General features: G+C 40.5%; 1 protein-coding gene across 9 annotated transcripts in view; it reads left to right on the top strand.

Annotated features, from left to right (window-relative positions):
* Positions 1-634: 634 nt before the first annotated feature.
* SECISBP2 (SECIS binding protein 2) overlaps positions 635-18256 on the top strand; it is a 43547-nt gene continuing 25925 nt past the window's right edge. For 5 of the 9 annotated variants that reach the window (XR_005240482.2, XR_012094733.1, XR_005240481.2 and 2 more), the window contains exons 1-7: positions 635-774; positions 1860-2005; positions 7070-7319; positions 7537-7678; positions 10330-10556; positions 15027-15108; positions 16646-16854. Coding sequence is in view for 6 of the 9 variants with exons in the window: in XM_037998610.2 (XP_037854538.1) it covers positions 739-774; positions 1860-2005; positions 7070-7319; positions 7537-7678; positions 10330-10556; positions 15027-15108; positions 16646-16854 (1092 nt within the window). In the remaining 3 variants the exon portion in view is untranslated. Of the gene's footprint in view, positions 775-1859; positions 2006-7069; positions 7320-7536; positions 7679-10329; positions 10557-15026; positions 15109-16171; positions 16281-16645; positions 16855-18256 lie in introns of those variants that run through there. The other 4 variants (XM_007969701.3, XM_007969700.3, XM_007969702.3 and 1 more) reach the window with 4 other exon arrangements.

The raw sequence follows: 18256 nt of genomic DNA, 5'->3' as shown, positions 1-18256 counted from the left end.
TTTTCCTTGTGAAAATTATACTATTCTATCTCTTGACCATGTCTTAGCACTTTTTTTAATTTTCGAAAGAAACCGAGCGGCGATTTAAATTATTTTCTGTGGCTACTTACAAACTTAACGTTTCTGGAAATTTAGGATACCAATAGAGTCTTGTAGGCTTTCCAGGTTTGCAGGACCTACAGGGTATGCAATTCCTGTAAGTCACCAATCTTAAGGAAATTTTAGGGAAATGCAGTGGCGGGGGTGGGAGTAATGTCGGCCTCCTCAGTTTCCTTATTAGTAAATCCTCCTCTTCAGGTGACTGCTCAAAGGTACCTCAGCGAGAGGCCTTTCCGGACTAGCCCATCCCGTCCTAACGCTAGACTCTTGAGGCCCAGGGAACAAGAGTAAATCACGGCCTCTCAGTTTCTAGTCGCTGCTGCCTTGGTGGAGACTATCTCGAATATCCCAGCAATAAAAGGCAGATCTGAGACTCCCGTAAGCTACTATGAGTCCCCAGCCCAGAGCACTCGAGGATCCGCATTTCCCGCAAGCTCCCCATAGCCCTCCACGTGCAGCCCGCGCAGGTCCAGTGCCGCGGCCGCCGCGTACTTCCGGCCGGAAGGAAGGGGAGGCTCTGTCGCTTTTCTGTGACGCACTTCCTGGCGTCGCCTGCGAGGGCGGAAACGCTTTGTCTGTCAGGCCAGCCGACAGCCGGCTGCTGGTCTCCCTAACGCGGCCTCCTCCGCGCCTCGCGCCATGGCGTCGGAGGGGCCGCGGGAGCCCGAAAGCGAGGTAAGGGCCGCCCAGGCCGACGGGGACTCTCTCGGCAGCCTCAGCCTGTCGGCCTGCCTCGCACTGGGGCCTCGGTCGGGCGGTGACTGGGCTGGTCCAACGGGCGTGGGTCGGATGCTGGTGACGGCACGGGAGCGCCCTACCGGGTGGCCACGATCTTCGCGCCCCGCCCAGGGTCCGCCTTGGGGTGGCGGTCAGCGGCCGCAGACCCCGCCCACAGTTAGCGCTGCGTCTACGGTGCGATGTCACCAAGCGCAGTGACTGCGGCCCAGCGCCGCGCCCCCCGCAGTCGGGGCGGGGGGACTCTGGCGAGCTTCCCGCGCTCTTGGGAACGGAGAGATTGTTTTAAAGGACCCTGCGTTTTTCTGAACGTCGTTCTCCGGTCTACGTACTCAGCCTTACCACTAGAAGGCGCCCTGGCGATCGCATGCATTATTTTCAGACCCATAAAATTCTCGGTGAAAGTCAATGTCTTACGAAGTAACTAAAAACTAAAGAAAGAAATCTATTGAATTCAAATTTCAAAGGCTCGTGGTGATAATATTTTCTGGCAAAGCAAGGTTGGGTATTTCAATAAAGCAAGACTTAGGGGTTCATGAGTAAAATGCATATGCTTTTGTGCAACTTTTTCAAGAAAATATAATGGAAATAAACGCCTGCAGTGTGTTTTGGGTGCTGTAGTTAAACATTCCACGTGTATGTTTGACTGCAGTAGTTGTACTGTGTGCCTTCTACAGTTCTGTTATTTCTAAGTGAATCTCTGGTAAAACACCCTTATTCCAAGATTAAAATTGCAGAAACGTTATCAGGTGTGATCTTAACTATATAACCTGGGTTAAATTTTATTTCCACTTGAACTGATTGTCCTTATTTTTCACTCTTAATGTTTGTGGACTACTGCCTTTTCTAAAAAAGCATTGGGGAGAAATCGTTAGCAAGCAGGTGCTTGTCTTTACGAGGCAGAAGTGTTTAAACAACATCGGGAACACTTCTGGGGCTATTAGGAACACCTCTTGGGTTTTTTGTTTGTTTACATTTGCTTGATCTCTGAATGTTTGTAGCCAAAACCTCATTTTTTTCCTCAGGGCATCAAGTTATCAGCAGATGTCAAACCATTTGTCCCCAGATTTGCCGGGCTCAATGTGGCATGGTTAGAGTCCTCAGAAGCATGTGTCTTCCCCAGCTCTGCAGCCACATACTATCCGTTTGTTCAGGAACCACCAGTGACCGAGTATGTATCTTTCTAAATGTCTTGCCTGGGACTTGCTTTTTCGATTTAATGGTGATTAGACTTTCAAGTACTCGGCAGTTACTGCACGAAAGTTCTGCAGATGGCAGAGAATGCTCTTCAGTCAAGAAGAGTCTGAGCCAGTAGCACAACTTAACTGTGAACTGTGCCAAAAAACAGAAGCTTTAATTCCCCTTTTTTTCCTTCATACTCATTGTTATTTTCAGCAAAGAAGTGATAGAGACTGCATTGCATTTGTTAGTAAGAAATGCAGTTTCAGGCCAGGCGCTGTGACTCACGCCTGTAATCCTAGCACTTTGGGAGGCCGAGGTGGGTGGATCGATCACCTGAGGTCAGGAGTTCAAGACCAGCCTGGCCAATATGGTGAAACCCTGTCTCCACAAAAATACAAAAATTAACCAGGTGTGGTGGCAGACACCTGTAATGCCAGCTGTGGTGGTGGACACCTGTAATGCCAGCTATTCTGGAGACTGGGGCAGGAGTATCCCTTGAACGCGGGAGGCGGATATTGCAGTGGGCCGAGATTGTACCACTACACTCAAACCTTGTTGACAGAGCAAGGCTCTGTCTAAAAAAAAAAAAAAAAAAAAAAAAAATCCCGTTTCAGTGTTCATTTGTTCATATGGTTTAAAAATATATCATGTATCTAATGGGAGATGAAATGTGGAAGGAAGGGCAAAGGAAGGACCAGATAAACATACTCCTCATTTTTAAGGTTAACATTTTAAAATCTTGTTCAGGGAAGGGGAGGGGACTAGCAACCATAGTTGCCTCTGTGTGGATAATTTTTTGGAAATTGTTGACTTTTGCTTTCCACCGTTTTACTTTATATCTGTTATATGGAGATGAATTTTACACATTTCAGGTTTAAGTTCATCTAAATTTGAGTTGAAAGAAGGCTTACATTTTTCCTTACATTTTCTTTTTCATTCTCAAGATTCATTCTCTAGGTGTTTACAAAATGGCTTCCTCTTGTAGCTGAATTTAGACAAAAAACATATATTAATCTTTCACATAATTGTGTAGATTTATTTGTAGACCTATTTTTAAGATTTGCATCAGGTGTAGTTCTAATCTAAGAATCCTTGTGCTTTGTTCTTCTTTGATATGATTCAAACTTGTTTCCTTTTATTTGTGCCTGCATGGTGTGATTGAAAATAGTTTGTACTGTATATAAATTCTAGAATTATATTTGCAAGAATGAGAATTATAATGAATAAGAAAATCATTGAGCTGTCTGGTGTATTTAGGAAATACTGAAAGTTGTGTTTTTTTGACAAAAGTTGAAACACTACCTTTATGTGCTGGAATTTGGTCTTTGGTAGGAATACCCTATTTTTCCACTGCATTTCATCCATTAGAAAGGGGAGTTTGGCATGGGTCTCACCTGAGTTGTTCCCTACCTTGAGTGTCTCACATAACAAAATACAAAAATATATGTCAGTGATAAGAGCTCAAAGCCATCTGCTAGGTGGTATTCCAGTTACTCAAAATGGTAGTGGAAAACATTCACATGGCTGAAGCAACATTTTGGCAGTAACATGAGTGGAGACTAATCAGAGACTCAAGAATGGGCAGTGCTGAATTTAAAAATTAGTTTTTTTGGCCGGGTGTGGTGGCTCACGCCAGTAATCCCAGCGCTTTGGGAGGCTGAGGCGGGTGGATCGCGAGGTCAGGAGTTCAAGACCAGCCTGGCCAAGATGGTGAAGCACCATCTCTACTACAAAAATACAAAAATTAGCCAGTTGTGGTGGCAGGCGCCTGTAATCCCAGTTACTCAGAAGGCTGAGGCAGAGAATTGCTTGAACCTGAGAGATGGAGGTTGCAGTGAACTGAGACTACGCCACTGCACTCCAGCTTGGGAAACAGAGCATGACTCTGTCTCAAAAAAAAAAAAAAAAAAAAAAAGTTTTCTTAACTCTTTTTTTTTTTTTAGCTTTGATTTGTGACCAAGGAAAAGTATTCATGCCTGGCAAGAACACAAGGATAAGGAAGGCATTAAGTTGAAGAGGAAGAGTTAGAAAGGAAAAGAGCCTTTAAAGTGGGGATGAAATAATGAGACTTCACATAGTTGAGAATTGGTTATCTGGGCAATTCTAATATAGATTAAAAATTGCATTGCTATAGTCAAGATTACATGTAAATGTAATCTTGCTGCTGTGACAAAAGGAATAGAAGTTTCTGAAACAACTATTTCCTTTTTTTTTTTTTTACTTATTCAACTACATAGCATCCTAAGTCATCTTTGTATGTCCCCTTCCCTCATCTTTTCTTAAAGAAAGTATAGTAACCTTTTCCAGAATCTGTCCTCCAGTACCTTTCACAGTGCACTCAAGGATACTTATTTATTCGTTTGGAATTAATTATTGAAAGTCTTCCATAGTTTTGAAGTGATGGAGATGAAAATGAACATACCAGACTCTTCCATATTTATGTTATAGGGCAAGACAAAGAAATTAGAAGTAGTCTGACAGATAACATTTGCCATGTTTGGAAAATACTGAGTATTTACTGATAATCAAATTTGCCTATGCAAACAAGTTTGTTCCAAGTAATGTCCGTTGTCATCGTATATCCTTTGTGACAAGTCCTGTGTAACCCATGTATGAGGATGTGTGCCTTTTGTTTGGGTATTATTGTATACTTTCACTTCTTTCATGGTTACCACAATCCGTGAGGTGGCAGGCAGATGTAATGTTATTTTTGCACATGGGAAACTGAAGCTAGAAATGTTTGTTCATACTAATTCAAATAGATGGCACCAGAACCAGAATTAACATGCTGTTCTCCAAAACTGCTACTGCTGTTGACAAGAGGTAGTTGAGCATTTTCACCATCTGTCAATATACTGTGAAAATTTTAGCACCAAATGATGTTTTTGAGTTAAAGCAGATCAGCTATGAGAAGAACTAGTGGTATACAACATCTGTGGGTGTTGTAAGCAGAAAGATAAGAGGTTCTGACTCAGAATGTGTCTGATGGGTGACATAAGAAGGGTGCAGAGGAGACTGCACCAGGGAAGAAGACAGCGATAGAGCCTTGGAGGGCAGGTGAGAGCCAGGCAAGCAAAGTCCAGGCCAGGGAGCTTTTCAAGTCATGTGATGGTCAAGCCAGACCCAACGGGTGCCTGGAGGAAGAGGCAAGAAGGAGGTCCTGGGAGACCTGGAAGCCATTGGTAGGAAAGGGGCAAAGGGAAGTGGAGCCAGGAGACCAGCAGATATTACACAGGTACTCAGACATTTTGATTTTAGTGCAGATGGGGCAGCGTAGGACAGTGAATGAGAAACAGGTGTGTTACTGTGGGTTTAGGGTCATCTGGACCACTCCTGGCATCTGGAATTTCCCACATGTGCCATTTGAAGCCACACCAGATGCTGTGAGTTACTGCTTTGATATTCTGTATTTTGTGTTGTTTTCTGCATGTAATTGTGTTTGCACTGGATGGAAATGGAAAATACCAACTTTCCAGAGGAGGAAGGACCAGTGAGGGGACAGAAACCCAGATGACTTATCCAGAATGGAAAACTGGATTGTGATTGAGCTAGGACCCCAACCAAGGTCTGCTGACTCCTGGCTGAAAATTTCCTGGATGGCAGCAGTCGTCAAAACCAATGGACCCTGTCCCTGCTTTCCTTTTTAGCTACATTTCATTTATCTGTTCATGTATCTATTTGTTGGACTCGGGAATAGTCTTTTTCACATTTCTTTTTTCTGTCAACCCATCTTCTTTTATGAAGAACAGATTATCCACCTTCCCTGACACTTGCACCCCACTATTTTTCTGAACTACAAACAAAATACAGCACAGAATTCACAGGAACATGTAGGCAGTGGGATGAGGCTTTGAGCCTCTTTTCTACAAAGAGCTAGTCCTCAGTGCTGTATGTTTGGAGCGGTGCTAGGCCAGTTGTTTTGTGGGACAGACAAAGGTCAGTAAAAAGGGTTTTATTTGATTTTTAATTGGGAATATTTCATGTTAAAGTTACTTACTTGTAAGTAAAAGATCTTAGAAAATCTAAGTTAACATATCATGAAATAGTACACAGTGAGATGAGGTAATACATGATTAAGTTCTGGATAGAAGTGAAAGCAGTAAACATTATTACATTATAGGTAGAGCCTGTAGTCTTCCTTTCTTAGTATAGTCTCTTACTTGCAGCGCATTAGAAATATGATTTCTAGTAAGCAGTGCTTATGTTCGTAGCTCCTGACCGCGTAACAGTTTGAAGGTCTTACAGGGTGTATCATGATTAGGTTTGGATTTTTCTGCCTTTCAGTGTACTGGTACATTTTGGAATCGCTCTGGAAATTAACAGAAACATTTGCTGGAATGAGGAGGTCACTATTTGTATTTTAAATCAGTTGCTTAGCATTTTGTCATTGTATTAGCTTTCATGGGAAAAAGGTTGAAACCTGTAGCCTTGTATCAAATTGGCTAAAAAAGAAAAATTAGTGTTAAATTATATTTTGGTTCAGTCTAGCAGCTTGGGATAAATTGAGGCAATAGCAACTTTCAAAGCTGGCATCCATCTTGTTAGTAAAATGTGTAGTTTCCATCCACGGTGCCATGCAGTGTCTCCTTTGCACTCTGGCCCTGACAGTCAGCAAAGCGCAGGATGTCATGGTGGGTTTGGAGCAGGGAAAGTCTGGAGAAAACCATTTGCAGGAGGCCTGATGGAGATATTGCAGGCTATTGCGTCCTCCCTCAGCGAGAGAATGGTCTTTTGGGGCATTTTGGCCAGGGTTGCTGGAAGGGCTTCCCCAAATACTTGGTAGCAGCTGAGCAAAAAGCTGCTGGAGCATCTTCTGGCCCTGTTGATGTTTCTTACGGACTTCCAGCTCATTAGTGAAAAAAATAGAGTCAACATCTTTCTTTGTAGGAAAGAAACACTCAGAGATTTTATTTGTCTTTTAATTCAGGATATTTCAACGCTAGAGTGAATGGTCTCAAAAATATTAAATGTTAAGTTTGAATTAGTTTATTACAGAAAAGCTTGTTGGTTTGCAGTATGAAATCTGCAACTAAAGTTTACACTTTTTACTTAGGCAGAAAATATATACTGAAGACATGGCCTTTGGAGCTTCAACTTTTCCACCTCAGTATTTATCTTCTGAGGTAACTCTTCATCCATATGCCTATTCTCCTTATACCCTTGACTCCACACAGAATGTTTACTCAGTGCCTGGCTCCCAGTATCATTATAACCAACCCAGTTGTTACCGAAGTTTTCAGACAGTGAAGCATCGAAATGAGAACGTGTGCCCTCTCCCACAAGAAATGAAAGCTCTGTTTAAGGTGAGTAATGATGTCATTTTGTTGTGTCCTTTAGTTGGTTGCTTTAATGTTTAAAATGTAAAGAAATGGTAAATTTATACATCATATTTAAGCACTGTGTATTTTTTTGTATTTAACCTTTTAAAAATGGTTGAATTATGAATACTTAAGATTTTGGTACTTTAAACTTTTTATAGTGGTGGTTTTATTTCATGTTGCTTTTTAATCTTTCCTGCAGAAAAAAACCTATGATGAGAAAAAAACGTATGATCAGCAAAAGTTTGACAGTGAAAGAACTGACGGAACTATATCATCCGAGATAAAATCAGCTGGAGGTTCACATCATTTGTCCATTTATGCTGAGAGTAGTTTGAAATCAGGTAAAAATAACCAACTATGTAGTATAATGCCAGCCTACCCTATGTGCCCCAGAGACATTCCTGCTGTGTATACAGCTGTTTCTGTGGGCTTGTTCATTATGACTACTCCAAGAAATGAGAACTGGGCCTGACACAGCTTAGGGCGTCCGACTTCCTAAGCAATTCTAGAGGTCTTTCTTCCCAGGGATGGGATTATTATTTGGTACCTGTTGCATTGTGGGATCTTAAGTGCCTATAATTTGTATTATTTGGTATATACATTTTTCTCTTTTCATTGACTTCACTCATAAACCATCTGGTACAAGGGATGTTTTAACTGTAATAACTCTGGTCTTATAGTTAAATGAGGGGCTTCATGAAGCTGCAGCCTACCTTATCCATTGCATTTCAGGAGAAAGATGGGAAAGAGGTTATGCGTTTTATGCTACCTGCTTCCCTCTAGTTTATTCTAGCAAACTGAAAGATGGAAAGTTTACTAGCAAAGAAAATTCGTTAGAGTCCCTTTAAATATGCAATACTCTAAAATGTATATTAAGAAAAATTAAAATGCCCAGCTGCACAGTCAGGTTAAGGTAACTATTTCATCAGCCTTAGCATTACAGTTATGCCTCACTTACTGATGGGGACACGTTCTGAGAAGTGTGCCCTTAGGTGATTTCGTCATTGTGGGAGCATTTAGAATGTACTTACACAGACCTAGATGGTATAGCTGACTACCTAGCTAGGCTATATGATATAGCCTATTGTTCCTAGGTTGTAAACCTTTATACCATATTACTGTACTGAATACTGTAGGCAACGGTAACATAGTGGTAAGTATTTGTGTATCAAAATATAGAAAAAGTATAGTAAAAATATAGTAAAAAGATACAAAATATTTTACCTGTATAGGGCACTTACTGTGAATGGAGCTGGCAGAACTGGAAGTTGCTCTGGGTGATTCAGTGAGTGAGTGGTGTGTGAATGTGAAGGCCTAGGGCATTACTGTACACTATTGTAGACTTTCTAAACATTGTACACTTAGGCTACATGAAATTTATGAAAGTATTTTTTTTCACTAATTAATCTTAGCTTATTGTAACTTTTTTACTTTATGAATTTTTAATTTTTTTAACTTTCTGACTCTTGTAATGATACTTACCTTTTGTAATAAAACACAAACATGCAGAAAAACCAAAAATATTTGACTTGGACAAAAAATTCTTTCTTTACATCCTTATTCTATAATTTTCTATTGAATTTTTTTTTTTTAACTTTCTACACTTTTTAATTAAAAACGAAGACATAACCACACACATTAGCCTCGGCCTGTACAGGGTCAGGATCATGTGTATCACCACTGTCTTCCACCTCCACATCTCGTCCCACTGGAAGGTCTTCAGGGACAGTAACATGCATGGAGCTGTCATGTCCTGTGATAACAATGCCTTGTTCTGGAATCCCTCCTGAGGCACCTGCTTGAAGCTGCTTTATACTTAACTTTTTCTTTTGTCATTTTGGTTTTTTTTTTGAGACATAGTCTCGCTGTGTTACACAGGCTGGAGTGCAGTGGCGCTATCTTGGCTTGCTCACTCCAACCTCTGCCTCCCAAGTTCAAGCAATTCTTGTGCCTCAGCCTCCCAAGTAGCTAGGGGGCATGTGCCCCCACACCCAGCTAATTTTTGTATTTTCTTTTTTTTTTTTTTTTTTTTTTTTTTTGAGACGGAGTCTCACTCTGTCGCCCAGGCTCAAGTGCAGTGGTGCGATCTCTGCAAGATCGGCTCACGCCATTCTCCTGCCTCAGCCTCCCGAGTAGCTGGGACTACAGGCGCCCGCCATCTTGCCCGGCTAGTTTTTTTTGTGTTTTTTTTGGTAGAGATGGGGGTTTCACCGTGTTAGCCAGGATGGTCTCAATCTCCTGACCTCGTAATCTGCCTGTCTCGGCCTCCCAAAGTGCTAGGATTATAGGCTTGAGCCACCGCGCCCGGCATGTGTTTTCAATAGAGTTGGGGTTTTACCATCTTGGCCAGGCTGGTCTCGAGCTCGTGGCTGCAAGTGATCTGCCTGCCTCAGCCTTCTGAAGTGCTGGGATTAAGGCATGAGCCACCTTGCCCTGGCCAAATTTTTCTTTTGTAAGTAGAGGGAATGTATACTCCAAAGATAGAAAGTATAATACATACATAAACAGGTGACATAGTTGTTTATTATCATTATCGAGTATTATGTACTGTATATCATCCTATGTACTATTCTTTTGTATGCCTGTTAGCTCAGTAGGTTTGTTTACACCAGCATCACCACAAACATGTGAGTAATGCATTGCACCATGACATTACCAGTAGGTAATAGGAATTTTTCAGCTTCATTACAATCTTATGGGGCTGTTGTATACGTAATCCATTGTTGACCAGACCATCACTATGTGGCACGTGACTATACATACTCCTAAAATGTGCAGTGCATTTTGGTTTTTCTGCACAATGGCCCAACCAGAGTGACTGATATTTATAACCTTTATACTTTTACAAAGGAAGGTGAACAACACTGGTAAGAATTACAGTGTTTTGACAACAACCTGTTGCATCGATAGCAATAGTCTTTCTAACAATTTTTGCTTGAGTACTGGTCATCAAACAGTAACTAAATTTTTATTCTTAATTTTGTAATTACAGATGGTTACCATAAGCGAACAGACAGGAAATCCAGAATCATTGCAAAAAATGTATCTACCTCCAAACCTGAGTTTGAATTTACCACACTGGACTTTCCAGAACTGCAAGGTGCAGAGAACAATATGTCAGAGATACAGAAACAACCCAAGTGGGGACCTGTCCACTCTGCCTCTACCGACATTTCTCTTCTAAGAGAAGTAGTAAAACCAGCTGCAGTGTTATCAAAGGTGAGGTGAGGGTTTCTCTCTTACTTTTTCTTTTTCCTTGGTACACACTTCTTAAATTGTCTCACTTCAAACATTACACATTAAATCCTGCTGTGGGCTTTGATGTCCATGGAGCTGGGGAGGATACATTGGGAGAAACCTTTCATTGTGCACTTAGATGACCTTTGTTAGAACAATTTACAATGAGGCTGTAACATCTAGTGCAGCTATTGTTTTATTTTTGTTTGTTTGTTTGTTTGTTTGTTTGTTTTGGAAACGGAGTCTCGCTCTGTCACCAGGCTGGAATGCAGTGGCACGATCTCGGCTCACTGCAACCTCCACCTCCCGGGTTCAAGCAGTTCTCCTGCCTCAGCCTCTGGAGTAGCTGGGACTACAGGTACACGCTTCAGGTGCACGCTGCCACGGCCGGCTAATTTTTTTTTTGTATTTTAGTAGAGACGGGGTTTCATCATGTTGCCCAGGCTGGTCTTGAACGCCTGAGCTATGACAATCTGCCCGCCATGGCCTCCCAAAGTGCTGGGATTACAGGCGTGAGCCACCGTGCCCGGTTGCAGCTAGTGTTCTAAAAGAATCACCTAGTATACCTTTTTTTTTTTGCGGGGAGGGAGTCTCACTCTGTCGCCTAGGCTGGAGTGCAGTGGTGCGATCTTGGCTTCTTGGCTCACTACAATCCCTGCCTTCCAGGTTCAAGCAATTCTCCTGCCTCAGCCTCCTGAGTAGCTGGGACTACAGGTACACGCCACCACATCTGGCTAATTTTTTTGTATTTTTAGGAGGGATGGGGTTTCACCATATTGGTCAGGCTGGTCTCGAACTCCTAACCTCAGGTTATCCACCTGCCTCGGCCTCCCAAAGTGCAGGGATTACACGATTGAGCCACCATACCCAACCTAGTATACTCCTTTTTATGTGGTAGCTGAAAGGTGTTGTAGTGCCTCAGAAGGAAAAGATTCTAGCGGAGTTTAGCTGCTTTGACACCCATTTTCAACACACTATTTCTAGCATTCTGGTGGTACTTTTTCCAATACAGAAGAAAAAGGCTTTTTTAAAAATTGAAATACATTAAGTCCTCACATAATGTTGTCAATAGGTTCTTGGAAACTGCAACTTTAAATGAAAGGCCGTATAGTAGGTCCTCCAGTAACATTTTCTTCACTGTCATTTTGATGGTGATGAAAAAAAGGAATTGGTTTTGTTTTATGTTGTTGTTGTTTAAAGTCACAGTTTCCAAGAACCTGTCCATGGTGCTAAGTGAGGACTTAACTGTAGTAATATTTAAAACTGCGTAGTGTAACTTCTGAATTTTCCAGGCTTTTATCTACATCTTTGTCTTGTTAATGATGCAGCAAATTCAGGAAAACTTATTACAGCAGGTAATTAATTCACTTTGTTAAACATTTGATCTCAAAGTTTTAGTCCACCAAGTTGAGGCATTTCTCGCAAATGGATTGATTTGAGACTTCCAGGAAGAAATGGTGTCTAGTTAGTAGTTCCTAAAATGGCTTCTGATGAATTTCTACTGAAGGAGCAGTGGAGTACATGCCAGTACCAAGGCAAGCAGAAAGAAGAAAGATAAAGAAAACAGGTCTCACCTGTTCACTTTACCTCTTGAGTTGAGAAAGGATTTGTTTCCTGCCCTTGGACTTCTGTTAGGTGCCTGGACACTAAGGCCTGAAGGCTTGGTGACAGTTGCTGGTAATGTGTAGAAGATACGCCATTGTGTAGCAGTTTGCGTGCAGGACCCTCACACTGTTGAACCTCACACTGTTGTAGCATGGTGCTTTACTGTCAAAGAGCTGGGAGAAGTCAGGCCAACTGATGGCTATCTAAAAATCATAGTTCCATCTGACCTGCTCCACGGGCTCCAGGCTGGGTTTGTGCAGTGACTGAATAGCCACAGGGCTCCTGGTCTTCATCACATACAGCTCTCATGAGTACCCTACAGAAGTAGTCCAGGATGCTGTGTAAGCCTCAGGGTCGGCTCGTGGAGTGAGCAGGAGTATGACTGGTACTTTATATCAAGGCCACTTGTTACATGTGACTGTTAATGTATTTGAACATATGAAGTAAGATAGAAGATACACATACTGATTGCTCTATTAATAGTCACTTGCACTCTTGAATTACGTTTGGGCTTTTTAAAAATTTATTTTCCTTCTAAAAGAAACTTTTTCCTGATGATATTAGTAATGTCTGTAAATGACAAAAAATATATATATTTGTCTGAAGTTGTACAACCAAAAGAAAAGCATTCTTGACACATAGTCTTTTAAAAATGGTCTGTTGTGGGAATTTCCTTCACTGTACGATTATAAATATGTACAGTCTTACATTTGAATTTTTTAAAACTTTGTTGGTATTTTTTCCATGTCATTAAGTATTTTTTAAAAACAGCTGTTGCATTGGATCTCTCATACTGATATGTATAATGTATTTACCATTCTTGAACAGGTAGGCTATTTCTAATTTTTTACTGGCCTTGGTGAGCATAAAAGTTATGTTTACTAAAAGAACAGGCTGTGTTTTAATATTATTTTTTATTCCTGGACTCATGTTGTGAATTGGCAAATGGGTAAATTTGTGAAGCATATGAATTTTAAAAATTATTTTAAATCCATTATCTACTTAATGAATTCAACTTTGAATCTTTTAATTTACTTTTACCTCTGGTATTAGTCACTTGGAGGAGCCTTTTAATATACTCGATCCCCCCATACACATAGTGTCATTGTATATCTTATGTTTAATATGTGAGACAGCTTTCTGTCTTCATAAAACAGGGCATACATTGCAGGCTCACATTTGTTGTCATAAAACAGGGCGTACATTGCAGGCTTACATTTGTTGTCAAAAAACAGGGCATACATTGCAGGTTCACATTTGTTGTCAAAAAACAGGGCATACATTGCAGGTTCACATTTGTTGTCATAAAACAGGGCGTACATTGCAGGTTCACATTTGTTGTCATAAAACAGGGCATACATTGCAGGTTCACATTTGTTGTCATAAAACGGCATACATTGCAGGTTCACATTTGTTGTCAAAAAACAGGGCATACATTGCAGGCTTACATTTGTTATCTTTGTAGATATTTTGATGGACTATTGGACTTCGGTGTGTGGGCCTAGTGAATGATGGCTTTTGCATTTACATGGGATCATTGCAGCTTTAAGAGTTGTGTGGTGCATCTGTGCCAACTTGGAAAGTTTGTCAGTGGTATGGTAAAGTTTCTTTAAAAGTTGCCACAATATTATGTGTGGTGTGATTCCATTATGGGAATTCATATAAAAATATGATACACAAATGTTTATATCATAGGCAAAGAAATAGAAGGATACTAATGAAGCTATAGATGTGGGTGGTGTTTTCCTCTAGGGAGTGAGATTTAGTTGAAGGAAGTAATTTAACTTCACTTTGTGTACTTATATATTTGGAAATTTTAATTAGCATATATTTTGCAGATTTTAAGAATGGCAAGGGAAGCTATATTTTAAAATTAAATGATTACTTGGAATTTGAAATGGAAAGTAACTGCTTTGGCTTTTTTAAAAAAATAGATTTTATTTTTGAGAGCAGTTTTAGGTTCATAGCAAAGTTGAAAAGAAAGTACAGAGATTTCCCATATGCGCCTTGCCTGCACACACACACACACACACACACACACACAGAGCTTCCTTCATTATCAACATCTTGTACTAGAGTGATGCATTTGTTACAATTGGTGACCTGCATTGACATCATCATCACCCAAAGCCCATCGTTTGCATTAGGGTTCACAGTTGATGATGTGTCTTCTAAGAGTTTGGGGAAATACATAATGATGTGTGTCTACCGTAGTAGTATGGTACAGAGTGGTTTCACTGCCTTAAAAATCTTCTGTGCTCCACCTGTTTATCCTTCCCTCCCCTCAACCCCTGCTAACTACTATCTTTTTATGGTCTCCACAGTTTTGTCTTTTCTAGAATGTCATATAGCTGGAATCATGTAGTATGTAGCCCTTTTAGATTGGCTTCTTTCGCTTAGAAATGTGCATTTAAGTTTCTTCCATGTTTTTTCATGGCTTTGATAGTTCATTGCGTTTAGGGGTCCATAATAGTTCATCATCTGGATATACCACAGTTTACACATTCACCTACTCAAGGACATCTTGGCTGCTTCCAAGTTGTGGCAGTTACGAGTAAAGCTGCTATAAACATCCATGTGCAGGTTTTTGTGTGGACATAAGTTTTCACCTCCTTTGGATAATTACCAAGGAGTGCAGTGGCTAGATGATACGGTAACAGTATGGTTAGTTTTGTAAGAAATTGCTGAACTATTAAATATCTCCCAAAGTGACTGTATCATTTTTCATTCTTACCAGCAATGAATAAGAATTTCTGTTGTCAAAGTGTTCTGGATTTTGATATGTAGTGTTATCTCCTTGTTTTAATTTGCATTTCTCTGATGACATCTAATGTGTTTGCTTTTTAGGGTGAAATAGTGGTGAAAAATAATAACCCAAATGAATCTGTAACTGCTAATGCTGCTACCAATTCTTCTTCATGTACAAGAGGTAAAAGTGGCTACAAAAATACTAATTTTTTAAATGTCATATATTTTCTAAGTTCATTTTTAACTCTAGTGCAATTGAAATGGTTTTTGTTGTAAAACCTTAAGACAGCTAATGACTTGTGAGTAACCTAACATCAATGTTAGTTTAGAAAGTTAAAGTAAGTAAATGAGATCCCACATCCACACACAAGGAGTATAAAATAAGAGACAGGAATTCTAAATGAAGTATACATCCAATTCGGTGAGAAATTTTATGAACTCAGCAGTGACTACTTCCTTTAGTATTGCCTATTCTCAAAAGTTTTTGAGACTGTTAAAAATTGAGAACCCCAAAGAGCTGTTGTTTATTTGGGTGATACCTGTCAACATTTGCCCTATTCAAAGTTCAAACAAATTTGCTTAAAATAAACAATAAGCATATTGCATTTTAAGATAGCATATTTTTATGAAAACCATTTTTCAAAATTAAAAAGCTGTAGTGCAGAGAGCAGCCTTGCTTTCCACTTGTGCAGCTCTGCCATCTGGCTCTGTAGATTTGCCATGGCATTCACCTGCCTCACAGTCCTGCCTCATACAGCATTTGGAAGACTCCCAGGTGGTCTCATGAGAGAGGGAGAGTAGGGAAGGCAACTAACGCATTTGTACTCCAGAAGAACGGTTTTGAATCCATAGACACCTGCAGGGGTCATGGGAGCCTCCTGTCACACTGTAAGGACTGCTCATCTGTCCTGTCCTGGCCAAGAAGTAATATACTCAGAGAGAGTTCCAAGTACCCTGCTTTGAAATTTTTACAGTAGCTTGTCCTAACAGACACTTTTACAAAATGATTCCAAATTTATTCATAGGGTGTTTTCTTCTGTGTTCTCATGTTTGATATGTATGTGGTTGAGTGATGGTCTGTACTTCACAGGCTGCTGTGAGGATGTGTAGTTCTGTAGTGAGGAGAACAGTCTGTCTTACCCTTGGGGGTAGCCACAGGCTGCTGACAGGTGTTCACCTGCCTGTGTCCTGATAGATGTCTTTTTGTTTTGTCTGTATATAGAGTTTCATGGGCACCTAAAGGAGTAGTGTTGCTGTACTTATGCCTCTGTTCTAAAAGAAATAAATTACCAGTTATTGTGATAGCTGAAGTCTAGTGATCTTTGACTTCTGATGTTAAAGGTACACTTCAAGGTTAGTAGGGACAAAATTTGATCTTTAGTTCGTTAATTTTGTGTGCTTGCCACGTGGACATTTATTGTGGATTGTTGTTTTTTGACTAAAACTACTGTTTGTCTACCCATCTCCAACCCCCAGGTTAAAAAACCAGTTTCCAGGAAAATTAACCTTACAAGTTAAAAGGGAAAAAATGCAGCATGCATGCCCCAAGAAGAAAAACAAGTTTAGTGACTACTATAGTTTCCAAGAGGATGTTTTCAATGATAGCCTACATTTAATGATGCTCTGAGCAGTTACCTCATGTAATGCATGTTTGAGTAACTAAGGAATTTCTGTTTTACTGTTGAGATTGTTCAACAATTTTGGTTATCTTTGAGCAGAGTTATCTTGGACACCAATGGGTTATGTTGTTCGACAGACATTATCTACAGAACTGTCACCAGCCCCTAAAAATGTTACTTCTATGATAAACTTAAAGACCATTGCTTCATCAGCAGATCCTAAAAATGTTAGTATACCATCTTCTGAAGCTTTATCTTCGGATCGTTCCTACAACAAAGAAAAACACATTGTTCATCCTACCCAAAAGGTACGTGTCACTAGAGACAGAAAGTAGGATGGTGGTTGCCAGGGGCTCAGTTGAGTGGGGAATGAGAAATTATGTATTAATGGGTACAGAGTTTCAGTTTTGCAAGAGGAAATGAGTTTCTGAAGATGGATGGTGATAATGGTTGCACAAAGCGTGAGTGTACTTAATGCCATTGAAATGTTCACTTAAAAATAGTTAAGATGGGCCGCGTGCGGTGGCTCAGGCCTGTAATCCCAGCATTTTGGGAGGCCAAGGCGGGCGGATCACGAGGTCAGGAGATTGAGACCATCCTGTTTAACATGGTGAAACCTCGTCTCTACTAAAAAATACAAAAAAATTAGCTGGGCATGGTGGCAAGTGCCTATAGTCCCAGCTACTTGGGAGGCTGAGGCAGGAGAATGGCATGAACCCGGGAGGCGGAGCTTGCAATGAGCCGAGATCGTGCCACTGCACTGCGGCCTGGGCGACAGAGTGAGACTCCGTCAAAAAAAAAAAGTAAATAAAGTTAAGATGGTGTGTTTTATGTTATATATACATACGTATATATGGTACTATTTAAAAAAAAGATTAGGGAAAAGGAGATGTGCATCACATTTTGATTACTTTGATTTTCTGTGCTACTGCATAGTCTTTGTTTTTGAGATGGAGTCTCACTCTGTTGCCCAGGCTGGAGTGCAGTGGCATGATCTTGACTCATTGCAACCTCCGCCTCCCAGGCTCAAGCGATTCTCCTGCCTCTGCCTCCTGAATAGCTGAGATTACAGGTGCTTGCCACCATGCCTGGCTCATTTTTGTATTTTTCATAGAGATGGGGCTTCACCATGTTGGCCAGGCTAATCTCACTCCTGACCTCAGGTGATCCGTGAACCTCGACCTCCCAAAGTGCTGGGATTACAGGCATGAGCCACTGTGCCTGGCCAGGATAGTCTTTTTTTTTTTTTTTTTAATCCCTCCAAATCCTAACTGTAAGGGGGTTTCATTCTATACTGTAGTCACTAGTCTGAGTTTGTCATACTTGCATGTTGAATAAAGAATAGGTTGTGAGTCAAGGAATACAAGTGATAGCTTTTCTTTATGAGTGAGAATGTACATTTTGGACCTATCGACTTAAAATATCTGTGAGCCATTTTGAATTCTTTAAAAAAGAAATGTTGGCATAAGTTTATGCTCTGGTGTGTAAAGTTTCTGCTTCTTTTTCCCTCAGTCTTTGTTGAATTTAAATGACTTTTACCAGCATAAGAGTACTAGAAGCAAAATAATTGAATTCCACATTTTATGATCATGTGGTACATGTTACTGATTTTTGGTTAGTGGAATTTATTTACTTGTTATATGATAGCATTCAGGATAGATTTTTTTTTCCCTTAAGTAATTTTAGTGCTTTTTTTTTTTTTTTTTTTTT

This window comes from Chlorocebus sabaeus, chromosome 12 (assembly GCF_047675955.1).
Source record: "Chlorocebus sabaeus isolate Y175 chromosome 12, mChlSab1.0.hap1, whole genome shotgun sequence".
Taxonomy (NCBI): Eukaryota; Metazoa; Chordata; class Mammalia; order Primates; family Cercopithecidae; genus Chlorocebus; species Chlorocebus sabaeus.
This window is presented reverse-complemented; position numbering and strand designations above follow the sequence as displayed.